The sequence below is a fragment of the Anser brachyrhynchus genome (assembly GCF_964034855.1).
Source record: "Anser brachyrhynchus genome assembly, chromosome: 3".
Classification (NCBI taxonomy): Eukaryota; Metazoa; Chordata; class Aves; order Anseriformes; family Anatidae; genus Anser; species Anser brachyrhynchus.
Window position 1 is genome coordinate 95,135,321 of NC_137696.1, and position 23,732 is coordinate 95,159,052.

General features: G+C 39.8%; 1 protein-coding gene across 7 annotated transcripts in view; it reads right to left on the reverse strand.

Annotated features, from left to right (window-relative positions):
* The window catches only part of FAM135A (family with sequence similarity 135 member A), an 83,113-nt gene that overhangs the window by 40,646 nt on the left and 18,735 nt on the right, over positions 1 to 23,732 (reverse strand). For 6 of the 7 annotated variants that reach the window (XR_013948133.1, XM_080584088.1, XM_080584087.1 and 3 more), the window contains 5 exons: positions 5,426 to 5,505; positions 1,572 to 1,711; positions 1,385 to 1,455; positions 873 to 1,046; positions 93 to 219 (listed from right to left, as the gene is read on the reverse strand). Coding sequence is in view for 6 of the 7 variants with exons in the window: in XM_080584088.1 (XP_080440214.1) it covers positions 93 to 219; positions 873 to 1,046; positions 1,385 to 1,455; positions 1,572 to 1,711; positions 5,426 to 5,505 (592 nt within the window). In the remaining variant the exon portion in view is untranslated. Of the gene's footprint in view, positions 1 to 92; positions 220 to 872; positions 1,047 to 1,384; positions 1,456 to 1,571; positions 1,712 to 5,425; positions 5,506 to 11,940; positions 15,175 to 23,732 lie in introns of those variants that run through there. The other variant, XM_080584090.1, reaches the window with a different exon arrangement.

Genomic DNA, 23,732 nt, shown 5'->3' on the forward strand with positions numbered 1-23,732 from the left:
CATTTTTTAATCAAACAACACTTTTGCAGAAAAGATAAAATTCACACCACCCAACAAAATACAAATGAGATGTTCAACTGAAGTATTCTTACATCTGCTGATAACTGCTTTGTGTAGTTATTGCCAAAGACCACGCTTTCAAGAGAAGGAATCACAGAGTCCCTGTTTTGTGCTGGTGCATTTCTGTTCAACCACGTATTCTTCACTGGGCGAGGGAAACTGCAAAAAGCACAAATGAACCGGCAAGCGAGATAAACAGTGATTGCAATGAATGACACGAGTTAATGAAAGAAGAAAGCTTTACTAAAATTAGGCAAAATTTTATTTAAAGAGAAAACAAAATTCCCTGGTTTCCTTTATTTTAGAGAAGGTAAATGTATCATTTGCAGAAATCATTGCCACTGCGGTACCAATTGAAAACTGAGAAGACAGCCATCAGAAGATGCTCAATTTGTATTGGACTCCAAGGGTCCTTGTGGGTGGCTTCCAACTCAGGATATTCTATTAACAGCACCTACTTCAGTCACTAACTACAGTCAGCAGCAGATCTTACTGATTAAAAACATGAATAAATATGTACACATATAAATATACATGTATAAATACCTAAGTTTATACATTCCTTCCCTCTTCTCTGGTTGTGGGTATTATCTCTCTACTACATTACATACTCTTATTTTTAATGAAAACAAACTCAAAATTTTCTCCAAGGTAACTTAGAAAACAAGAAGCTTCTCCTCCCTCTGAACCCTGGATTACAAAATCATAAAGAAAACTACATTGAGCTTAACTTCTTCCTAAGTATTCAGTTCTCATAACGTTTCCATTTGGACACCCACTACTTTATTTGTATTTTATTAACAAGAGATTACCTTATCAGGGGCTGATGCAGAGCAACCAAAGAAGCATGGACTATAACCGATATGACGGAAAGGTGGAAGTAATCAAACATAACATTGACATAATGGTGAAGGCCCCTGTGTAAGTTAAAGTGCAACTTTAAAGTTCGGCTACTAATTGGCTGTAGTGTGCTCAGGTCATCTGGTCTAAGAAGAAAAAAAAACAAACACATACAATTACAGTGACCACATTCAAGGTGCAACGTGCAAGCGAGTTATTAATAACTTATGCAGATAACAATATAGCATTGGTCTATACTTTGGAATGTAATAATATCTGCCCCAGAGGAGAAAAAAAAAAAAAGAAAAATCACAGCGAGTCAAACCAGTTACGAAATCTTAACAGACTTCGGTGTTGGATTTCTTTCTTACTCTCATATACATCTAATATGAACACTGTACATCTATATATACCACAGATTTAATTAGTTAAAAAAGTTAACATATGCTGTTACTTTAATAAAATCTTCTATATTTAAACTTACGAATAGTCTGTATCCGTGAAGTGTAGATCTAATGTTAGCAGAAAATTCATTTCATTAAGAGACTCCTCAATCTAAAAAGAAATTGTGGAATTGTGAAATCTTTTCATGTCCCTTAGTTATACTAATCCAAACTGTACATAACAAAGATTTAAGTATCTGAATATAGTTAAATTGGTTGACAGATTACCTTCCTCTCATCTAACAGCATTTTTATTTTGAAAATCATCACATCGTTCACAGACACTTCCTCATTTTTGTAAAGAATCTGAAATGTTTTACTGCAAACTATATTGTCATGGATTGAAGCAGGAAAGGCAAGATCTGCACCTGAGAAGAGAAACAAGTATTAATATTATTCGCCTAGCATCTGGCAACTCCAGAGCAGCTAATAAGTGAATTTACCATTCCTATCAGTTCCATGACCACAATTAAAACCATAACATCAACAATATCTGCGGTTTTCCATTTCAGTCAGCAACTACTGGAGTTTGAAGGGAAGCGCTTTGTTTCTAAGTAATGCTTTATCAATATTTTTCAATGTAATTTACTTTCAATACAATTTCTAGATTGAAGAATCTAATTTGTTCCAAATTGGAGTGAAACGCTCTAGGCATCAGAAATTTTAATAAAAACCCTGAAATCTGTCTTGTTTCATTCACCATTTGTGTTGTTTTACAAGGTTTAACCACACTAAGAATTCAGAATTAACTACCAATGACGCAAAGATGTTAAATGATATATATCACTCCACTGAATTAAATCAAGAACAGTGGTGGTTCCTCCTTTCCTTCCAGATCTTTGCATACTGTTCTGGCCAGACTAGTTCCAAGTGTATCACCTGAACCTTATGTTTGCTGCTCAGGATGATACTTCTGCTTTCAGTTCAGAAGCTGTTCATCACGAAGAGTTCACAAGAGTGTGATATATGGTTAGGGAATCCATTGCCAAGAAAGGTCAAAAGACTTTTGGAAGAAATGAGGAAAGGAATAGTTTTTAAAAGTTACTGAGGAAGTTATTTAGCCATAATTACTATCCAAGGGTTATCACACAGGAAATATGATGATGGCCACTACCCTGTGAAACAACACATAAAAGAAGGCGGAATTTGGAAGAACTAAGTCAACAGAAACATCGACAGTTTCTTATCACTCCTCAACAAGTAGCCTCAACAACATTAACCTCTTTCAGAACACAGAGTCTGGTAAGTTGTGTAAGTGGGAGCGTGAAACATTTTTTAAAACATTTTGATTCTTTTTAATCAATCACTTCAAATGAGTCCACAAAAGAAAAAGACATCTGCAAAGTTGGCACTTCATAGATTTGGAGTCTACTGACCACTGACAGAAAATCACTGCCCGAGTCTGTATTGCAAACACTCCCAGTCTATAACCTTCATTATTGTTCAACCTTCCAACAGAAACTAGAAACCAGTAAAAAAAAAAACTTTTTTTTTTTGCTGAAGTGCTTTCATATGCATCATTGATTTAGGTCTCTTGAACAAAGTAACTACAAAGGATGAATCATTAAATGGCAATTCCCCTAAATAATGGCATGTTCACCTTGCATCAGTCCTCGTCACATGCTGCAGGTGAAGGGCAGAGAGGGCATGGTTTCACGTTATGTGTAATCTGACAGAACCACACACCATCAGCAGAAGGGATTCTGCCACTGCATTCTGATAGAAAAGAAGTAATGGAGACACATGGCCAAGGTCAGCTTCCTACGTGCCGTCCAGCTCTGTGAGTTATAGCTCTCGGTTCTGCTGACTTGAGAGTAATGTGAAACTGCATCCTCGGAAGTGAGAGAAAAGGAGAAGAGGCAAAGCTAGCACCAGGAACAGGCTGAGCCACATCTACCTGGGAATCGAGGTCTCACATTAAACAGTGGGGACTGAATTCATTCTTGTGCTGTGAACCTGTGAACATGGTCATGCCGTTTATAAACTGCCTTACAGAAGGAGGAGTACAGAAGAACCTCAAATAAGAAATAACCTCATACAGACTACAAGTACCTAAGTTTTTCTTTTATCTTCCTAGAGGATTCCTCCATCTCCCTTCAAGTCACAAGAATGCCAGGAGACATTCTCAAGTCCGGGCCTAAGGCAAACGGCTTGCCGTATCACCACTGTAATGACACACACTGTCATGTCCTGGGTCTGCAGTAACTCAAGGGAACTACTAAAGGACATGGGAAATAGAAATGGATGAAACATGGATTTAAATAAGCACGGGACCTCATGAAAAGGTGGGAAGGACTGGGCAAGGGATGGAAGAAGCAGTAAAGGAAGGAGAAACAGGATTGAAGGATGAACAGGAAGAAGGGAACAAATGAGCACGTACAATTAACCTGGGGAAATAAAAGGAAGAATTAGATCAGAGACTCTGCAGGTGAGGGAAAAGCACAGCTAGGGCAAGGAAACTGTTGGTGACTTGTCGACAGGCTAGGGAGAGCTAGAAATAGCTAGGCAAGATACTTGGACTAGAGTGGGAAAACCGTGACTGTCAAAGGGAATGGGATTTAGAAGAGAGGTAAGCATTAGGAAAACAGAACAACAGACAGGTAGAAAAGTACAGGAAGAAATACCTGGCCAACACAACCCACCGCTCTTATGAAGGAAAGACCTGCAGTTAAACCTACAGACCTAAACTTACCGCTCCCCGTTCTGCTATTTTCAGCAAGCAGCTGAAACAAAATCAGGCCAAATCAGACACTTGTGTCAATACAGTGCATGGAGCAATACGAAGGTAAAGAGTAGCAGCTGGGGGAACCACAGGCCGATTTGTTTGGACAGCACTGCTCATCTTAACTCCTGTCAAATTGCAGTCTTTAATGCTTATGCCTAGTAATGAGCGACCAAAGAGCTAACATGTCAGAGAATTTATTAACAAGATTGCAGCTTTCTGAAATTAACTGGAGACTGTTCTAAAATATACCATGAAATGGAAAAAAAACATTCTTTTAGCAATATTAAACATCATTAAGCGATGCTATTAAAAACTATGTCTTATTAGAGTGAAAGGATCAGTTTAGCATAGCTAAATTCCCTCAACAACGCCACACTTTGACATTGAAATGGAATAGCCATGGTTTGTAAGAATTATTTATTTACTTCACATAAATCAAAGCAAACAAATATGCAAGTAGCTTGACTGAAATTCAGTGTCTAAATTGTGGTTCTTCTTTCAAAAGTTACTTTCAAAATAGTCTCCAAAATTCAGGCTTCAGCATCCCAATTTTATATTCTCAGACTGCAGCAGGCTCTTTTACCTGGCAATTCAGGAATTTCATCTGTCACTTGAAAACTTCATTTCCATTTTTCATATTTCTACAGCACAGTGAGGTGTGGGCTTCACAGAACTAGAAGAGCGCTAACAGGTCTCTCCAGTTCAACTTGCCTCAACAAAGAAACCAAAAGGCAGTTCTGCTTTCTAGGTCAAGTACAGGGAAAAAATGGGGGGGAAGTGCGGAGAAAAGGTGGGGGGAAGGAGGGTAAAAAAGGGAAGAGGTTGTAGCTAATTCTATGCAGGAACTTAAACCGATTTTGCTGCTGAACAGCAAGAGAGCGAGTTTGAAAACAGCAAGACTGGATCCTTTCAGAGACTTCTTGGAGGGGAAGAAAGGGGAGGCAGTATGCAGCAATCTATATAATTGTTTGTATCTGAAGTACTCCACCACTTTGAGGATATCTAGTTAAATGAGAACTGTCGTTAGTAACCTTAGTCCAAAACATAAGAAGACCGAGCATATCAGTGGAAAAAACAGAAGATATTAACATAAAAGAATCACCATGTTTCACTACCAGCAAAGAGAATTAACAGAGGAAATACAGTAACACAAATTCTGCAATCAACTTTTGAGTCTCATTGCTACAAACCAAGTAATTTTTCAGCAGGTCGCCATGAAATAATTTACATTTCAACTGTGTCAATGACAACATTAAATCACCTTTATATTAGTTATAATAATACAAGACAAAAAGGATGCTCCCTTAATTAACAAGTCTAGATAATGGCCTCGCTTACTAAAAGGCTTTGCACTTACCAGTTGCGTGTAACAAACTAGCTTCTAACTTGTGTGGAATTCTTGGAGGAATTTTCATAGACGCACGAATCTGGTAAAACCTAAAGCAAAAGACAGTGATTTGCAACACATGCTGTACAGTACATCTATCTCATTTACCATATGCACTTACATACAATGGCAAAGGCAGGAACACAGAGTGAGAAGGGGAAACAGAGCACGGAAGACTAAAAAGCTTAAAACTGTGTTCTTGTGTGTCATCAACCAGACGGATAAGAATATAAGAAGGAAGTCTGAACACAGAGCTAGACTTTCCACACTTCACAGTGTAAATGCAAGTATTTATGTAGATAGAGGGTAAACTATATTGGAGAACTGATATGAATGAAAAATCAAGATCGTCAGCTACACACGCCCATCTTGTAATGATTTACCACGCAGCACATCTATAGGGCTGCTCCAGCTCTGCTGCTGAAGAAGCTATTCCTGAAACCGCAGCACACACACCACCAGGAACCCCACAAAATACCCTGCTTGCCAGACGCTCTCAACACTGCCTGTCACCACCACCACACAGTGCAAACGGAGGGTCACACTAAGCAAAATATGGCAGCACTTGACTATGAAGACATAGTGCTATTGCCTTTGTGATAGCAAGGGCAGCAGCTGCAGGCATACAGACTAAAATAAAATTAAACAAAAAAAACAAACAAAACACACCCAAGAACACAAAACCTTCAGTCTTTGTTTTCTGAGTCTCTGCCCCTACCTTTATCGAGTTTTTAAATCTGTTCAGTTCCATATTGTTTCCAACCTTGTTTTCGATCTATGAAATCCCTAATTGTCTCTTATACTGACTTTATGGGACTCCTCACAAGACACAAGCACCCATAAATACACACTTAAATGGTGTGTTTCCTCCATCTCATCCCATTTCAGATAATTTGTTTTTATTTTAAGGGGTGAGGTGCAGCCAGCTCCGTACGCTGATCCGACCTGCATGAACAGTGACACCACCGAAGCGAGGGAGCAAGAACATCCTCAAGCAGAAAGTGGGCAGAAGCACGGCCTCAAATGCCTTTGTATGCAATTCCCCTTCTGTATTCCAGTCAATCTCATCTCTCATTTTCATGGTCTGGACTATCCAAACTATCCCAGATTACTTCCTGTTCCAGTTTTGGTTGCTAGCACCTCCGCTACACCTGATGATCCAGTAGTTCATTAGCAAATGATGCATCTATTTACTAGTCTGACAATCAATCAATAAAAATAATTCTTAATTTAATCCTTCCACAAAATTAATAAGTCAACTATAGTCTGGTCAAAACTATGCACCAAAGAGTGCCTTATAACAGAAGATACTTAATAAACCAGTGATGTGGCTAGAGATAAGAGTGGAGAGCAAAATCATCCCTAGCATTTAAAAACTGAATAAAGCAACTACTGCAAACTAGTAATGATATATTTTGCATTAGAAACCTGAAGTCAAAGAAGATTGCGAATACATTTCCTAAGTGATTCAGAAACAGTAAACTCTGAATTAATTTTGCACTGGATAAAAAAGTGTAATATTAAGAGTGTAAGGCATCAATGCGATTAGGAGAGCCCTTTCGTCAATAACCCAGCAGGATGCAATCCACTGATGTCTCCTTTCCTGTCGGTCAGATGCGGCTTCCATCATCCAGTCAGTTACCCCGTTTCACTACAATGAGGACACACGTCCTCACAATGCACATAACCTCAGCAAGGAGATACTTTTCACCAGCTCCAGTTTCGCAGTGCCATTCCTGGATCCCCAGTAAGCATTTCTCAAGAGCCTGACACCCCACGAGCCACATCTTCTCACAACCCAAATGACTAGAATGTGCTAGCAGACCACAGTGCTTGTTGCTTCAGGTATTATGGAAAGAATGTAAAATAATTGGTGTGGTTAAATGTCATGTCTCGGTAGTTCAGAAACATGCCACGTATTTTATTTCATGTCACGCTAACCTTCTGCCAAGCTGAGCCCCTTTATCAGCCTTTAAAACAGCCCAAACCTGCACCATTCTCAGTTCATCTTTAGAGATAGGTTGCAGCTCTACAGAAAAAAACTTTAACTATAGCTTAAAAACTTTATCAGATGTGGAGAGATGAATGAATTAGGACTGCAACAAGGTATCACGCAAGGCAATATCCCTATTGCTTAAACCAGTAAGGCCCATTTGTCCTGGTGATGCCATTAATTGACTGTTTACAAACCAGGCCTCAAAGAGAATAATCAATAGAATTGTTCACGCTTAAAATGTAATTTGTGAAACCAAAGGCCATTGTGACACCCTTACTTTTCCTATTATTACTTTCAATTCATGAAAAGCAGAGTATTCTACCCTTTACCCAGTAAACCCGATGGATTTTGATGTGAGGTTAATGTGGAGATGGAGGTGTATTGTCTGCTTGTTTGAGACAGGTGGCTTTGATATTCAGCACAGATTTAAACTCTAAGCAGTTTATAATATAAAACATTCACCTGTTAATCTGAAAATTTAAATCCCGTAAGAGTTCATCTTAGGGCAAATTTTTAAATTTTAATTTCCAGTCTTGTGCCCAGGTCTTTGAAACAATTATGTAACTGCATCAAGATATTTAAATGAAAAACCCAACCTCCTACACAGTATTTACCCAAATTAATCACTGCCACTCATCTTTAAATACCATATAGATTAAGGATCTGTCTGCAAATGAAATACTGTGATACTGAAACAGGGTATTTAATTTACAATGGAACTGCATTTGTAATGCATAAAATAAGGAAGCGTTTTCTAAAGCTAATAAGACATTCCTCATGTGACAGCAAGATTCTAAAACAAAGTTCAAAAAATGCATCAAGCCTGGTTACTCTCTCCTCCCCCAGCCCTGCTCTCCTCATCTTTCCGTCTCTGTTTGGTTCGACTCATCAATGTGTGTCACAATCCTTCCTTTTCTATTAAAAACAAACAAACAAAACAAACAATACAATACCAACACAAACCAACCACTTCCAACTATTTCCCATTTGAATATGGAACTGAAGCATTGTCTGGTTCTGATGGAGTCTACAAGTGACCCATAAACCTGATCTATTCAATTGCATCTGCTTGGGAGTCCAGATAACAATTCACTACCAAAGGACTTGTCACATTCAATTATCCCAGATATCCTTAAAATACTCTGCGAGTAAGATCCGAATACAATCAACTCTCCATTATCTTATGTAATGGAAGAACGAAGGTATTCTGGATAGTGGAAAATCCCAGACAATAATGATGCTACAGATGCTGTTATGAAGGATGGTCAGGGCTGGCACACATGCTCTTAGTAGAAGCTGAGAAAACTGAATTTGTCCAGCCTCCATTTTTTCTGGATGGGTGTTTTTGAACAAGAATTCTTGATTCTTTTACTATATTTGGAAACAAACAAACAAAAAACATGTTATAACCTTTCCCTTCGTCCCTCTCTTAACTGTGTTAAATGGGGAAAATATCATATATTACTAGATGATCTGAACTAGATGATCTTTGAGGTCCCTTCCAACACAGGCCGTTCTATGATTATATATATGAGAACATCAGCATCCGTATGTTACGACCCTTGACTACCTTTTCTTCCATGAGATGAACCAAGTATTTAACTAAACAGAGAATAAAACGAAGAGTAGTCATACCAAGAACTGCCATTTTCACAGTTTGATGGAAAACAAACTAAAAATCCTGACCAGAAGCAACAATGTGATATGCAATAGTTGCTGGATTCCTTTAATAGATTACGCATTGATGTTTATAAGACCCACCACCTGATAATTCAGCAAGATGTATTTTGATCATCTTTGATGATATAAGGTGATTTGGGCATTTTAAAAGTCCAGGCTACACCAGCAACTCATGAAGCAGAATCTGAATGTGAGTCACTGCAGCATGGGCAGTGCCTGAATTCGATCTGGGAAGAAAAGCAAAGTGAGAGTTGGATGAAGGTCTGACACCACACAACAAAATGACTTTGAGCAAGTCTTTAGCTCTGTTTTGTCAAGACAAAGCAAACAAACAGATTACAGCTGCATGATGCTTGCTGATAAGAATGATTTGAAAGAAAGTCTCCAAAGGGAGACCGAGCAAAGTGAGACTCAGAGCAGCCTTCCTGAGCCTTACAAGCTATTTACAAAGTGCTGCAAAAACAGCTCTCCTGATGAGTGATCAAATATGCAACACATCTTTGAGGTACTTTGATCTTAGTGAGTAAGAACACCCAGAAGAACTCAGATGGATGTCATCAAAAGAATCAAATAGTAAAATAAATTGCCCGTACCAAGGCCTTTTAGACCATGGACACTTGGCAGAAATTCTTAGTCTGAAGGAATAAAGTAGATATTTGCTGTCTTATGGAGGATCTTCATTCCTCTAAGAGGACTTCTCATCCAAGGCTTTTTAAAAGCTTCACCTTGTCGGAGAAAGAGCAAGCAATTCTGAAACCCTTTATGGACATCACTGCATTCAAAATTACAAAGGGTTATTTTCTTCCTGCATTATCTCATTTCCCCTAGATTCCACTGCTGAAACACGGTACTTATTCGTGATATCACTGCTTTACCTGGAGAATGAGGATTCATTCACCGGAGACAGCATTTACTCCCTTGTGGGCCCCTATTTGTTCTTCCCATAGATAGTGTAACTCAGCGGCTATGGAAATGCATTCTGCTCGCTTCCCAAACACCATCAGGCCATCCGCCTCTCAGCAAAGGAAACCCTGACTACTGTTAGCATGGCTCTACGGTGGCAGACCATCCAGGTACGCGCCTTGTTAAAGCTAAGTAAGCCAGCACTGCTTCTGAAACAGAAACATTATTATCCAGAAACATTACTATGTGAATGAAGGCTCCCTAATGCTACTTTAAATTGTTATTCCAACACAGAACAGAGGTAACTCTGCCAAACACTGTCAAGAAGGAATATTTTACGCACAGTGAGCAAGCTTTAATTCTCTTTAAAAAGCATTATAACAACAATGTGTATTCAGTCTCAGCAGCAGACCTCACCCTGCAATGGCCCAGGCTAGGGGCTGCCTGCCTTGAGAAGCTGTGCTGAGAAGACCTTGGGGGTCTTGGTAGATATCAAGTTGAACACAAGCCACCAGCAAGGTGGACAAGGTCACCAGCATCTCATCCTGGGCTGTATCAACAGAAGCACAGCCAGGTGTTGACAAAAATGATTATCCCTCTTTACTCAGCACTCATTAGACCACATCTGGAATCCTGTATCCAGCTTTGGGACCCCCAGCTTGAGCAAGTTCAGCAGAAAGCCATCAAGATGGTTGGGGCTGGAGCACAGGAAAAAAAGACACAATATACAACACCGCCTCTGAAAATATGCCAACCTCTCCTTCTCTAAACGCTTCCAGCATTACTTACCTTGCTCACAGGCAGCAGCAGGTCAAGAATGAACACCAGATCTCTGTTTCACTGCTTAAAAGCTTTGCCTTGAAACAGTTTCACATCCACCCCCAAGAAAGGTACCTTTGCATGTAATTCATAATCACAGATAACGTGTGACAGATGATCTGTGACTTAGCCTAAATATTTGAGGTGCTTACTGAGACAGCATAAACAATCACGGTTGAAGTCACTGATGGAGGACTTATCCAAGGGATGTCTGTCAACCCAAGTCTATGTAGTGCACTAAATGTGTGCACGTGCTGAGGTCCACTGTCTCATTTGGTCCTGAATATAACCATATGCAAATCCATAACCATGTTATTAAGCCTGCAGCTTAGTGTCCTTACTACAGACCTGGTAGAAAAAAGTCTTCTGAAAGAGGTAGTTAGACTTACTGCTCTCCCGTGGACAGAGGAGACATTTATTGACCATAGTGTATGAAGGATTAAATCTTTTTCAAATGAGCTGCATTAAAATCTCCAAGATTCAGGATCTGACATGAGCCAGAATTACCTTCTGACACAGAAACGTTGTCAGGTTTCCTTTTTTTCACTGGGATCATCATTTAGATGGGTAATATTTTTCCATTATATGTGTTGAAAAACATCATTTATAATCTAGGCAAGAAGTGGGTTCAACAGTAACTGGAATTTATCTTGCTGCTAACACAAAAGGAAATATAAGAAGGAATGGTTATTTGACTTTTTAATGCTCCCACATGGAACCACAGGCAGTAATGCGTGCAAATGCAGTCAAAAAGAACAACCATTATTAAAACAAAAATCTTATGCATAAAAAAGTGTATGTGCTTTTAGAGATAGCCGCATGAGCATTTACTTGAAAAACACTTACTTTGCCAGCTAAAGCACATTCCAAAGGAAGTGTACATCCTGAAAAAGCTTTATAATACAGTTCATCATTGAGGTAAAACTTTTATGCAGTTCCTCTCACCAAGCAGAGGACAGGCAGAAATGCACACAGCAGATTCTGACCTTCCCTTGTCCCTGAGTCCCCTTGTGCTCAATGCACACATAAATGCATTCAGTCACATTAACAAGAGCAAACACTGAACATCTTGGACTGCAGTACTCACATGCACAGCGGGTCACCTGCAGGGCAGCTCCTACATCTATCAGTCCTCAAAAGGAGGTGACAGCTGTGACCCTGCAGATGTAAAACCTCAGGAGAGCTCCTGGGATCTACTGAATGCGCGACCCTGCTGAAATCCACATGCTCAGGTGCAGACCACCACTGAGACTTCTCTCCTTCTCTGTTGTCCAAGGTGACATCAAAGAGACAGTTGTGGCAGAGCAGTAGCTCAGGCAAGCAAGCTTCGCTTGGTGCACAGGCAAATGCAGAACAGAAACTCCCACTGCACTTAGGGGTCGAGGCAGCCACGTATTAAAAGAATCCAACAGTGACAGAAAGAACATTTTTTTACTTCTGTTCAACATCTCTCTGTCCTACAAGCCGAGCCCTTGGCTACTACAGAGATCCTACACTACTAATTCTTTCAAGGATTCATAAAAATCCATCTTACAAGCAATGAAGGTGTTTGGCATTTCACACGACCAGTCACAAGTCTGTACTGGTAAATGCCAGCATCCACACATTTTTCAAGGATATCTGCGCCTGCTTGTGATGTTTGAAGCGTTTTAAATGACCTTGGAGCACAAAAACTCTATTTTAAATGTTAAATTTAAACTCTATTTTAAATGTTAAATGTTTTAAATGTTTGGAATTGTTTGGTATACTGTAAAAGTTAGAACTAGTTACAGAGCTTATCTAGATAGGGTATCATTTGATACAGGTATAGAACACACACAAAACTTCTTATCCTACACTCACCTTGTGTAAGTGCTTCCAATAATATAGCACCATGAGATTACATCTGCTGTAATTGTGGGTTTTATGCCATTTAACAAATTCCATTTCAGATCCTTGAACAACAGGAAATTATCACGCCCAAAAGACTTTGTTTAAACTCTTTTATCAATCCCATCTATGAAAAACCCAGGTATTTTTCAGATGGATAAGACAATTTTTATTAAGAAATAAAGGAAAGGGGAAAACTTACAGGACTGATAAAAGGTTCACATTTACTTGAAAGTAAGTTTGCTCAAAAGTGACTTACTTTTTAAAATACACTGCACGTCTACGGAGCACACTGCTTCTCACAATTGAAGATATATTTGAGCAAAACAATTATTAAGCCAAAAGTCTGATGACATTTATTTGGAAGCCTTTATTTGGAAGCATGTATTTGGAATACCTCAAATAAGTCACAGCAGCTTGTTATGAAACAAGATCATATACATCAGACAGGAGAGTCTGGAAAATAAATGCAGTAGGGATTTTGCCTTATTACTACACAAAGCTTTTCTCCATGTTCTTTCCAGCAGCACGCTTGGGCAGAATTCCTGCAGTGGCTGTCAATGTTTATTTAAAAACTGCAAAGGAGAATACTCTCAAACAAATCTTAATTTTTTTTTAAAGAGCCACATAAAACTATAGTAATAGCTCTCATTTAATCAAGTAACTCTTAACTTGTATCAGTCTGTGTTTATAATTTTAGTTCCCCTTTTATTTCCTGTTATTACTGAAGGGAACAAAAAAAGAAACCACGCTATCTTGCCTCTTTAAATTATAACAGCTCCACGAAGCTCTTCTTCAGTGCTAATGATTTCCTACATTCCCTAATAAGAGAACTTCCTAACTGTATTTATTTAGCTTTGAATTTTTTTATTTGATTTTTTGATGTATTGCAAGTGTGTATCTACTGTCTGGCTCGAAAGCTTTCTGGGGACAAAGGTATGGGATGCAGAGTTTTCCTGGCAAGTAGGGCCACAGTTTTTTCCAAAGCTCCACCTCTTGCAAACAGGCAGTGGTTCTTATTCAGACACATCATAACATGTTAATTTTGAAATCAAGGTTTAGCAAACACAACAGATGGGAGACCAGAAGACAAGTCTGACAACTCATTTTCTGGTACTTACTGCCAATGGTCTTTCAAATCTTTTTTTCAAGCTTTGCAGCTGTGCAATTCTGTTCCTCTCATCCGCCACTAATCAAATACACAAGCTTTACAATTCACTTTGTGACTTACTTTCATGAAATGCAATCTCTGTTTTAATAGCAAATATATCATACATTTAACCAGAAACAGAAATTCAGGTACAAAGAAAATTCTCACAAAAATGTGCCCAAAAAATGCACATTATCTGTCCATCATGTCATATGTATAATACATTAAATAAAGGTGTTACTCTTTTAACCCTTACTAACATCTTCATCTTCCCCTGTAGAAAGCTACATCATTCAAGAAAGTCACATCAGCTCCCCAGGCTCAATTTTTTTAAAGTTTCTATCACTATAGTTTCAAATATAACTACTCTTAGATATTACTTGGACATTAGGGAAGAAAAATAGCCTTTCAGCATCTGAAGTGTCCATCTTTTACCTTCAAGCAAGGTGCAGTTTCATGATTGATTTAAGCCAGCCTAAGACAGGAGCAATTCTGCACTCAAAACCCCTTTTTACGTGTTTTTGCCCCTCCTCAGACAAGTTCTCATGTTCTAGCAACTGCATGGTAAATCAAATCAACACATGTCCATTTGGAAAGGGGAGAAAGAATACAATAGGGGCTATCAGAGCAGGCAGGAACATGTGGCCAGGGGAGAATGAGAGAAGTGGGACTGCCCCATTCAGTGACAACCCAGGCTGAGCTGCTGGTGTGCCCCCACACTCAGAAGCAATGTTAAACTGCACTGCCAATTCCTGTAAAGTATTTTTTCCTCAAGGGTTTCAACTCTAAAAAACTGAAAGCAGATCTACTCAGTGTACTGTATCTATGCATTGATTATTAACACAGTTCTCAAGATGTCATCACAGGGAATGTTACCAGAATGGACTATGTTAGACCCATGCTATCAAAGGTCTGCAGCAGATTTCAAGATCTGCTTTTCTAAATTCTTATTCAGATGATCCAAAACGTTCATGATTGTCAAACAAGTAAGGTAAGCATTCAACACATGAACTCAATAGATTCCTAAACACACCACTTCTTATCCATCCATGTAAAGGAAACAACTTGCTTTTTTGATAGACTTTTTTTATTTTTTATTTTTGCCAAGTTGGAGCCACCTCCTACAGCTAAAACATTTTCAGTCTCTCCTGTACCTTTACAAGAACAAAGTTAAAAATCCAAACTCACCACAGTTAACCTTCAGATACCAGTTTAAATAGGCTTGAAAATTAGCCTAGACTTTTAAAATATAAGGATTTGGAGGGGAAAAAAGGATTAAAGAGCTCTGTTTTCCCCTTTCCCTCTGCCCTGCCCTCCCAGACACTCACTCTTGCCCCTGTGCTGCAATGTATCAGCCCATTCCCAGTTACGCCAGCACACTACCTGCAGACAACGCTGCCCACTGGACTGATCCTGCAGCGCACCTCCGGGCAGCTCTGACAGCACAACGGGGAGGGCAAGAAACAGCCATGAGCAAGGAAAGCAGAACCTGCAAACTGGCACTGCCACCCGAGTATCCCTAAATGACAGCTCAGGGAAATCAGAACTGACGCACCTGATGTCTGTCACCGTCCTGTACCCTGTGGGCAGGGATGCCAACCGAGGGGAAGGCAGCAGTTCAAGCAGAGGGTTTCTTTCAACACATACTCACCTCTGGGCTGCTCTCACTCAGCCAGAGATCGTGCTGATGCAGACTCTCCTGTTTGAGATGTCTTCCCAACACAGAGGCTAAACTACAGACACCTCTCTCCGAATGAGGTCCAGCGTTACAGTTTATCAGCCCGGAGGCTGGTTGGTGACACAAGCAGGGATCCCATTCCTCCATCTTACCTTCTGCTCCTGCGCTGGCATTGACTAGCGCTGAGCTTGCGGAAGGTGAGCCAGGGAGACAAACTGGCGAAAGCAGAACCATATCCTGTGTTTATTTTTTCTGCTGGCCTAGCGTTTTGAGCTGACCCACCATGAGGCAGAAAAGCCTCACTGCAGGCACACAAGATGCGCCAGAAGCAGGACCACTCTTTTTAGGCAGCTGCTATCCAACACATCTCCTGATCAGTAACATCTACACCCTTAGCCTAATGCCCGCTCCCTGTCTACACAAAAAGCAAGCCCATCTGACTGACCACAGAACTGCACGATTGCAAAAGCAAACAGAACAGGAGATGACCGTGCATATCGCACTTTTTGGCAGACACATGCCGTTGTACTGCCTTAAGCCACCTACTGATCCGTAGATGAGAACGCTGTTTCACAGCAGATTTGACCTCGAGGCGCTAACAGTGGGCCATGCTGGTGCACATTCTCCCCCTCCACCACCACCAGTGCTCAGGCAATTATACAACCATCCACATCAAAGAAACTGGTACAGCTGAAACATATGACCAAGACTGATTACCTCCAACAGTCAGAAAATTAAAAAATAAAAATAAAGCACCTTGAAAATACATGGTGAGTAGCAACAGAGGTCCTGACCCCCGCGTGTAGGATATTCCCCATCTTTTTTGAGAAACAAGAAACATTTTTAAAAGCAATTTTAAAACTTTCTGGAAAAACAAATTTATGTGGATAAACATGAACGTGTTGAAGAGCTCGGATACGTACTTAAGCCATCTTAGTGGCCTAAGCCTGGAGTGCCTCTAACCCTGTGGAAGCGTCTTGAGCTTCTTACCTGCCAACACAAATCAGACCTGGGAAAGGGGAACAAGTGCAGGAGGAGGAAAAATGGTTAAAAATCTGAAAGTATGAGAAGTTACTTTGTACGGCATAAGGTAATTGGCAAAGGTACCAGGAGGTTTAAGGAGTGAAAGAGGAAGATTTTAAGGAGAGATGTGAAGCAAGGAGAGTCTCGAGTAAAGCACCTGATGGAAGCAGAAGCAGCAAGCCTGGCGGTGTGACAGGGCCTGGCTCCATATTCACATGAAGCTGTATTTCTCACATCATCCAGTAAACTGCTGCCTGCGATTGCAGATACAGATCTGCATAAATGTATGAATAAACGTGCGTGCAGCAGAAGGGGCACAACAAGACCCAATGCCAGGAACTCCTGTCGTACCACAAGGCAGCCAAGACTGTGGAATACTCAATGAACACCTCTCTCTGCTCCTTCAGATAGCAATGGATGTCAAAGTAATTTAAAGGACTAACATAATCATCTTTCTGCTATAACCACGTGCGCAAAAATAGGTCAGAAGACTTAGAAATGACAGATTTTTCTCTAGTTTTCATTACCATCACATAGAGATTGGTCTGAACTGTAAGCCGATGCAGAATCTACATGCTACAAAAGGGTGCTGCTGAACTTGTGGAAGAGAGTCTCAAAATTAGCAATTTTAATGACTAAGCATATATTTAATGCAACGTTAAAGCTGCTACTGCTGGCACACGCCACTGCAGAATACTCAACTCAGTAAAAGTCAGATTTAGAAAGAAGTCACATACTCAAGAAACCATTATTCTGATGTCTTCAACCTACACCTCAGTGAACACCTACTCTCATTCTACCTTCATACAACGCGCAGAAGCTAATTATATTGTTCTAAAGGTTAAAATAAAAAAGGGTTTTATCTGGAGAAAATCATTTTATATTCAGTACTGTCTCCATTGTCATTTACTCCCTCACTAAACTGAGCTCACTGATCATGTTTCTGCTGGCAGTCTTCACAGCAGGACAGCCCTGTGCCATGCTAATACCTGATCTTTATACCACAATGTGAAATGGTACCTGGTCTTACAAACACAAGGCACATCTTTCTTTGATCATAGGAAGAAGGAATTACACATAGACCTCCAGGCACAGTCCTCAAAGGAGGATACATAAGCCGTGTCATAATTACATTTAACCTGACCGTCACACAAAATAGCTACACCTACCACAGTGCTGTCAGGCTCCAGCAAGACATTAAGAAGGCATAAGCACATATTTGAGGACTTTATTTCTTAAAAAGTGAATTTTGCCGAATTCTATGTCTGGAGGGTATGTCTGACTCATTCAAAATAACGAGCTTCAAATGTTATGATGTTAGTTTCCTTCCAGAAGGATGACATAGGTCTAAGAGCTAAAGCCTGAACAAAATTCAGGTGACTTGAGATTTTAACCCAATATCTGAGAAGTCTCAAATATGCAATAAATACCCACGAACATTTGACAAAACCTTAGGTGTATTTTTGAACAAATATTGGCTAGGAGAGGGTTGGAAGAAAGAAAAAGGTTTTGTAAAACATCCCGTCAGTACAACTACAATTACCAACTGTTATGTATCTGGGAGTAGTGACTGAAGAAGTAAGCACCTGTACCATTATATCTAGATGTCAGATAATGTACCTAAAACCAGTAGCTTCAGGCATCTGATCTAGTTTCTTAAGTGGGAAGCCAGTCTTCTGGGAATTAACGTATGGGAATGGAAGAAAGAGACAGGATTCAGAGGCTTCAGAGTAGAAACCCAATTTACAATGGCCCTAAACAATCCCTCAACAGGCTTCCCTGTGTGTCTAGAAGTGTCCTAACACAGACATTTTCACTCAGATATCTAAAACCAAGTGGTACAACCTCCCCGTGTCTTCAGTTCCATTTATATAACTAAGGTTGAGCATACTTCAAAAGCTTTAATTTCTCAGCTAACTCAAAGGAAGTAGTGCTCAATTGTATGCTTACTTTTCCAATTTCTACTCAGCAAACGTAGGGCTTTTTATTTTTAAAAGGCATTAATCTAAAGGACCATGACGAGGTACTTCAAACGGTTATTCCTCATTGGGACCACACCATGTCATTGGCCTCTCAGGCATCCTTCACCAGAAGGGCTAATGGGATATTTGATCACCCTAATGTTTAACTTCTGAAGCATTACCAACATAAAATACGACTTTTTACCCAATATGACATTTTACCCAGTTTTACACATTCTTGCCTCAGAGCAAGAAGGACCTGTGTATGTGAATCCACCACTGAACCAGAATTAGAAATTGATCCACCTCTAAAAATATGAATAAAAAAGCATCTGCACCTTTTTTTTCCCCAGACAGAATATTGCCGTTTTTACAGCCCAGCCCTCCAAATCTTGAATCTGTATTACTGCTACTCGTATTGCTGTACAATCATAAGCTGAAGAACAGCGCTTATCTTGCAACTGTTAGACAAATTTGACAGCATTCTTCTCCCTTTGAAAAGATCGCATTACATTAAGGAAAGATCAGAGCACAATACTTCAGAAGATACGCTACATGACAGAAGGTGATTCAGAACACTTACCTCCAGAAAGCTGTGTCATACACGAATGTAGTTTGAAAGCAAAAGTTTGACTGAGGTTTATGAATTCCAAGGAAAACCAAACAGCTCAGCCTGAACGTGCCATGTACCCCATGAGTCTGCTACCTGATCATATGCTAATGGCACAAACCACAAAAATCCTTAATTTAGGAACCAAAACTGTCCATCTCCTGATGTAGCCAGAAGAAAGATGAGTTGCCCCACTCTTCAAATTTTAATTTACTGTTAACAAATTATAAAATTAATGTAGACAACTCACTGGATCCAGGAAAAAAAAAAAAAACAACTTTCATATGTCGCCTGATTTCTCATTAAATTACCCTGTAATCATAGTAAGATTCATTAAGATTCCTAATCTCTGATTCAGTGTGTTTTCTTTTACACAACCAGGCACATGGAAGCATAAAATGTCAATGCTGCTGAGATACATCAGCAAGTGTCTGCACAGGGAGAAAACAAATCTATGGCACAGAAGAACACCTAATTTTCCAATAGTCTCTGAAGCTTTAATTCCTTTGACTTCAAATGAGGCTCAGGTTCACAAGCAAATTAGTGCTACTGAAATCTTCCCAGTAACTGAATTTCAGATGTGATATGCATCCAAAAAGTGTTTTCACATTCCTGTGATATTACACCCCACAAAGGAAACTTCTACTTGGAAAAACAAGACAAAGAAGAAACATTGCTATTGAAAATCTCCTAAATCCACTTCTGGCTAGATGTGTGCACAGCTATCGCTGACAAAAAAATAGTGACAAAATAAGAATTTAACATTGGGATTTTAAGAATGCAAACAGGTAGAGAAAACGTAGACTAAATCTGCTTTCAGTGCAGATCTCATAGCAATGTCTGCTGTGCTGAATCAGAAAATATCAGGTAAGCTCCTCTAGCAAATGAGGTTTGACAATCCAGAGCTGAAAAAGCAATTATTAATGATTATTAAAAATAGGCAGAATAGGCCTTTCTGTAATATGCCTAATGAGTTAACTAGCTGTCTGCTGTGCAAATAGAGAGTCCTTATTTTAAAGGACTTAGAGGAAAAGAGACAACATGTGAACGTAAATATGAATGGCACAATGACACAAACAGTAATTCTAAGTGTTACAAAAATGATTTCAGGAAACAGCACTTGCCCAAAGACACTGGCCAAACAGAAGAAAATGACTTCTCTCAAAAAAGCCACCCTGTATGCCTAATCATTCTCAAGTGTATGAGACTTTTTTTTTTTCAGCAATATAAATGTATTGAGCATCTCCTTTGTAGATTTTTCAAAGAGGAAAATCAGTATGAAAAAATGAATGTTGTGGTTTCAAAACTACCTGAGAAACAGAGCCTGACACCAGGATCAAGCTGCTGACAGGAGTCAGGCAGCATAACACAGGAAGGATGGAGACCTCGCTTTCCCAAAGTGCACTTGCTGCTCTGAGAAAAGAGGAGTCAGGAGACTGACAAGGTCAAAATGATAGCCTTGAAAGTGGGAGAACATAACATATGCCAAGACCAAAGGAAAATTAATGGAAGTCATAAAGGGAATTTGCCAGTTTCTACTACAGGACAAGGTAGGAAAGATGTTATCTTATAGACCTTCGTCCCCAAAGAATTCACGATTGAAATAAAAGCTGGATGCAAGCAGCTACTCTGATACAAACAGGATAAATTACATCAGTTTGGTGGTAACAACAGAAGAGAGCCCATAATCCACACTCCTTCCTAAGGCTGCCACATCTTCAGTTCAGGGCAAAACTTGAGTTAGGACAACTTTGGCAGCAAAGGGGCACCAGACATGTTAATGTGTCACACTGTGACTGACTGTCACTCTCAAGTATCAGATAATGAGGGGACCTTAAATCACAATAAATACGACTGCCATCCAGTGACAAAACTCAGCACACTGACCTAAGCAAGCATGAATAAAGCGTCATACTTTCTCCACAGGCATCTGTAAGCAAAACAGAGTAATTCACATTGTGCTGGACAATGGCCTGTGGATTATTCCAGAAGGTTATGTATTCATTTTTAAATATAAAAAGTGTGAAGGCAGTGAATATCACCGGTATGTCTTAGGTGAAGTCACAAAGTTTGAGAAATAATTTTCAAAACAAAGCTAGATCCCTCAATACACAAAATCATAAGAGTATTAAAAAAACTTAGCTGGGAGACATTGCATTTTCTTATTTATTTATTTGTATTTTTTTTTGAACAAAGGCTGAAAAGAACCACTTGAATCACAGAATAATTTAAATTGAAAGCAAAGCCTGGAAGTTATCCAGCCCAAACACCTGCACAAAGCAGGTCCCATCAGACCCTGCTGTTCTGGCACCTGTCCCTTCAGACTTTCATTGTTTTCAAGGATGAAGATTCCACATCCTCTCCGTGCAACCTGGTCCAGTTGGTGAAAAAGCATTCCTCATGCACAATCTGAATGTCTCGTATGGCAGCTTGAGCCTCTTGCCCATCATCCTATCACTGGAAAACTGCAAGAAGAATCTGGATCTGTCTTCTCCAGCCATACAAATTAGTAAGGTCTCCCTTTCACCTCACATGTTCAATTCACTGTCTACCACGGCCCCTGGGTACTTTTCTGCAAAGCTGTCTTCCAGACACTTAGCCCCCATCCTGCACTGCTGTATGGGGTTATTTGGCCTCATTTGTATGACTCTGCCTTTAACACCATGTCAGCCCATTTCCCCAGTTTGTGTAGGTCCTTCCAAAAGAGCTGTTTTCCACTGTATCTAACCATTCCCTGCAAAGTGTAATCATTCAAAACCTTGCTGAGAAGGCACAACGTCTCATCACCCAGGCTGTTAATCAAAACACCAAACAGAACTGATGCCGTATCGATCTGTGAGGGATGCCACTAGTCATTAATTACAAGCTTGACTTTGCCCCACTTGAGCACAACACTTTGAGCCCAGTCACCCAGCCAGTTTTCCATCCAACTCATTCTCCATTTCTCCAGTCCACATCTCCCTCGAACTGCATTATATTTCCCTTTGTATTTATAAAAGGTCAGCACTACAGGGCCCAACTCTAACCGGAGCCTTTATAAAGTAAGACAACAGAAGAGCTTGAAGCCCTGCCATCTCAGATGGATCTTCTTTTATTCATTTTGTCACACAATACCCACGTATCAACCACTGACTGTTTGGGCAAAAACTCCCAAGATCACATCACCCTGGTTTAAAAAGGAAAACTATGCGAAGCCTTATCTAAATGTAGCAACTGTTAAAATAAGCCAGCAGAGCAACCTGGAGCAAGTTTGCTTTTAAGCAACTAGTGCAGAGCTATACGAAAATATTATATAATGAGATAGCTAAATTAGATAAGAAGAACTTAAGTGTTCTTTAACTACATTACATTCCTCTGCTACTTACGGCTGCAGTGCAACTTCCAGGAAAAGCCATTAAGGTCCAAAAAGGACCCCACTTGCTACATGCTGGTTCAAGTTCACTGAGAGTTTTCTGTGTATGTGAACTTGATCTCTCCTAGAGAAAGTTAAACCATCAGTTTGTGACATCTGCATACCATAAAATGTGCTTCAGCCCAGGGGACAGAAAGGTCTGAACCAATCACTGGTACAAACAACTTCAAAACACACTCATGATGAAAACATCTGGCCCAGAGGACCAGACTAAACCTAGTCTAAAGTAATCCTGGAACCACTGGAACCACACAGATACCGGGACCTCAACCTTGCTTCTAGCACTTTATTCTGAATGTACCAAATTAATTGCTAGCATAAATACAGTCTTAAATGCTTCTGGAAACAATGTCACTACAGGTACAGATCCAAGAAAACACGCTACAGTTAGATGCGATAGATGGCGGATTTCTTCAGATGGTTATGAAAGCAGGAAGAGATAATGCTGTTTTAGATTCAGTATTGGGATAAGTGGACCCCACAAAAAAGCGGGGGGGGGGGGGGGGGGGGGAAGCAGCTTGTCACAAATTCGGATGACTAAACCGATTCAGTTTATAATTAATGGGAGAGACAAATGACTGACATCTGAAAATACATCAGAGTGAACATTCAGGCTGAAAAAATCATTCAAAGCACAGGACAAAGGTGATGGGAAAAATAAACAACTGTATATTGATCAGAAGGAAATTGAGGCTGGACATTATGACATCTCCAATAATTAGAAGAGTGAGAATCTGATCTCACTCTCTAACTGAATAGTTCATATAAAAATCCCATAAGTTTTAAGAAGGGGCTTGATTTGCTGGATGTGATTACTTGAAATGGCTGCACTTTTCTTTTACACAATTCACAAGGCCATTATGCTTCTAACACCATGAGACAGACAAGCTAAGCTGTGTAGGCTTGAACGCACACAGTCCCAAGCAAACCCACAACATGCTCAGTTCTATACCTGACTTCTGGTGAGAGAAACCAGGCTAAATGCAGCAGCAGCTCAACAACACAAAGCCAACAATGAAACCGAGGATTTTCTTTTCTGCTGATTCAATCCATCATCTAAGAGCTCCTCTGGCATTATCATGTAAGTATTACATTCCTATCTCCACTAAATACAAAGGCTAGAACTTGCCCAAATTGACAGAAATTACAGAATTCACATTACTCAGTCTTTTGACT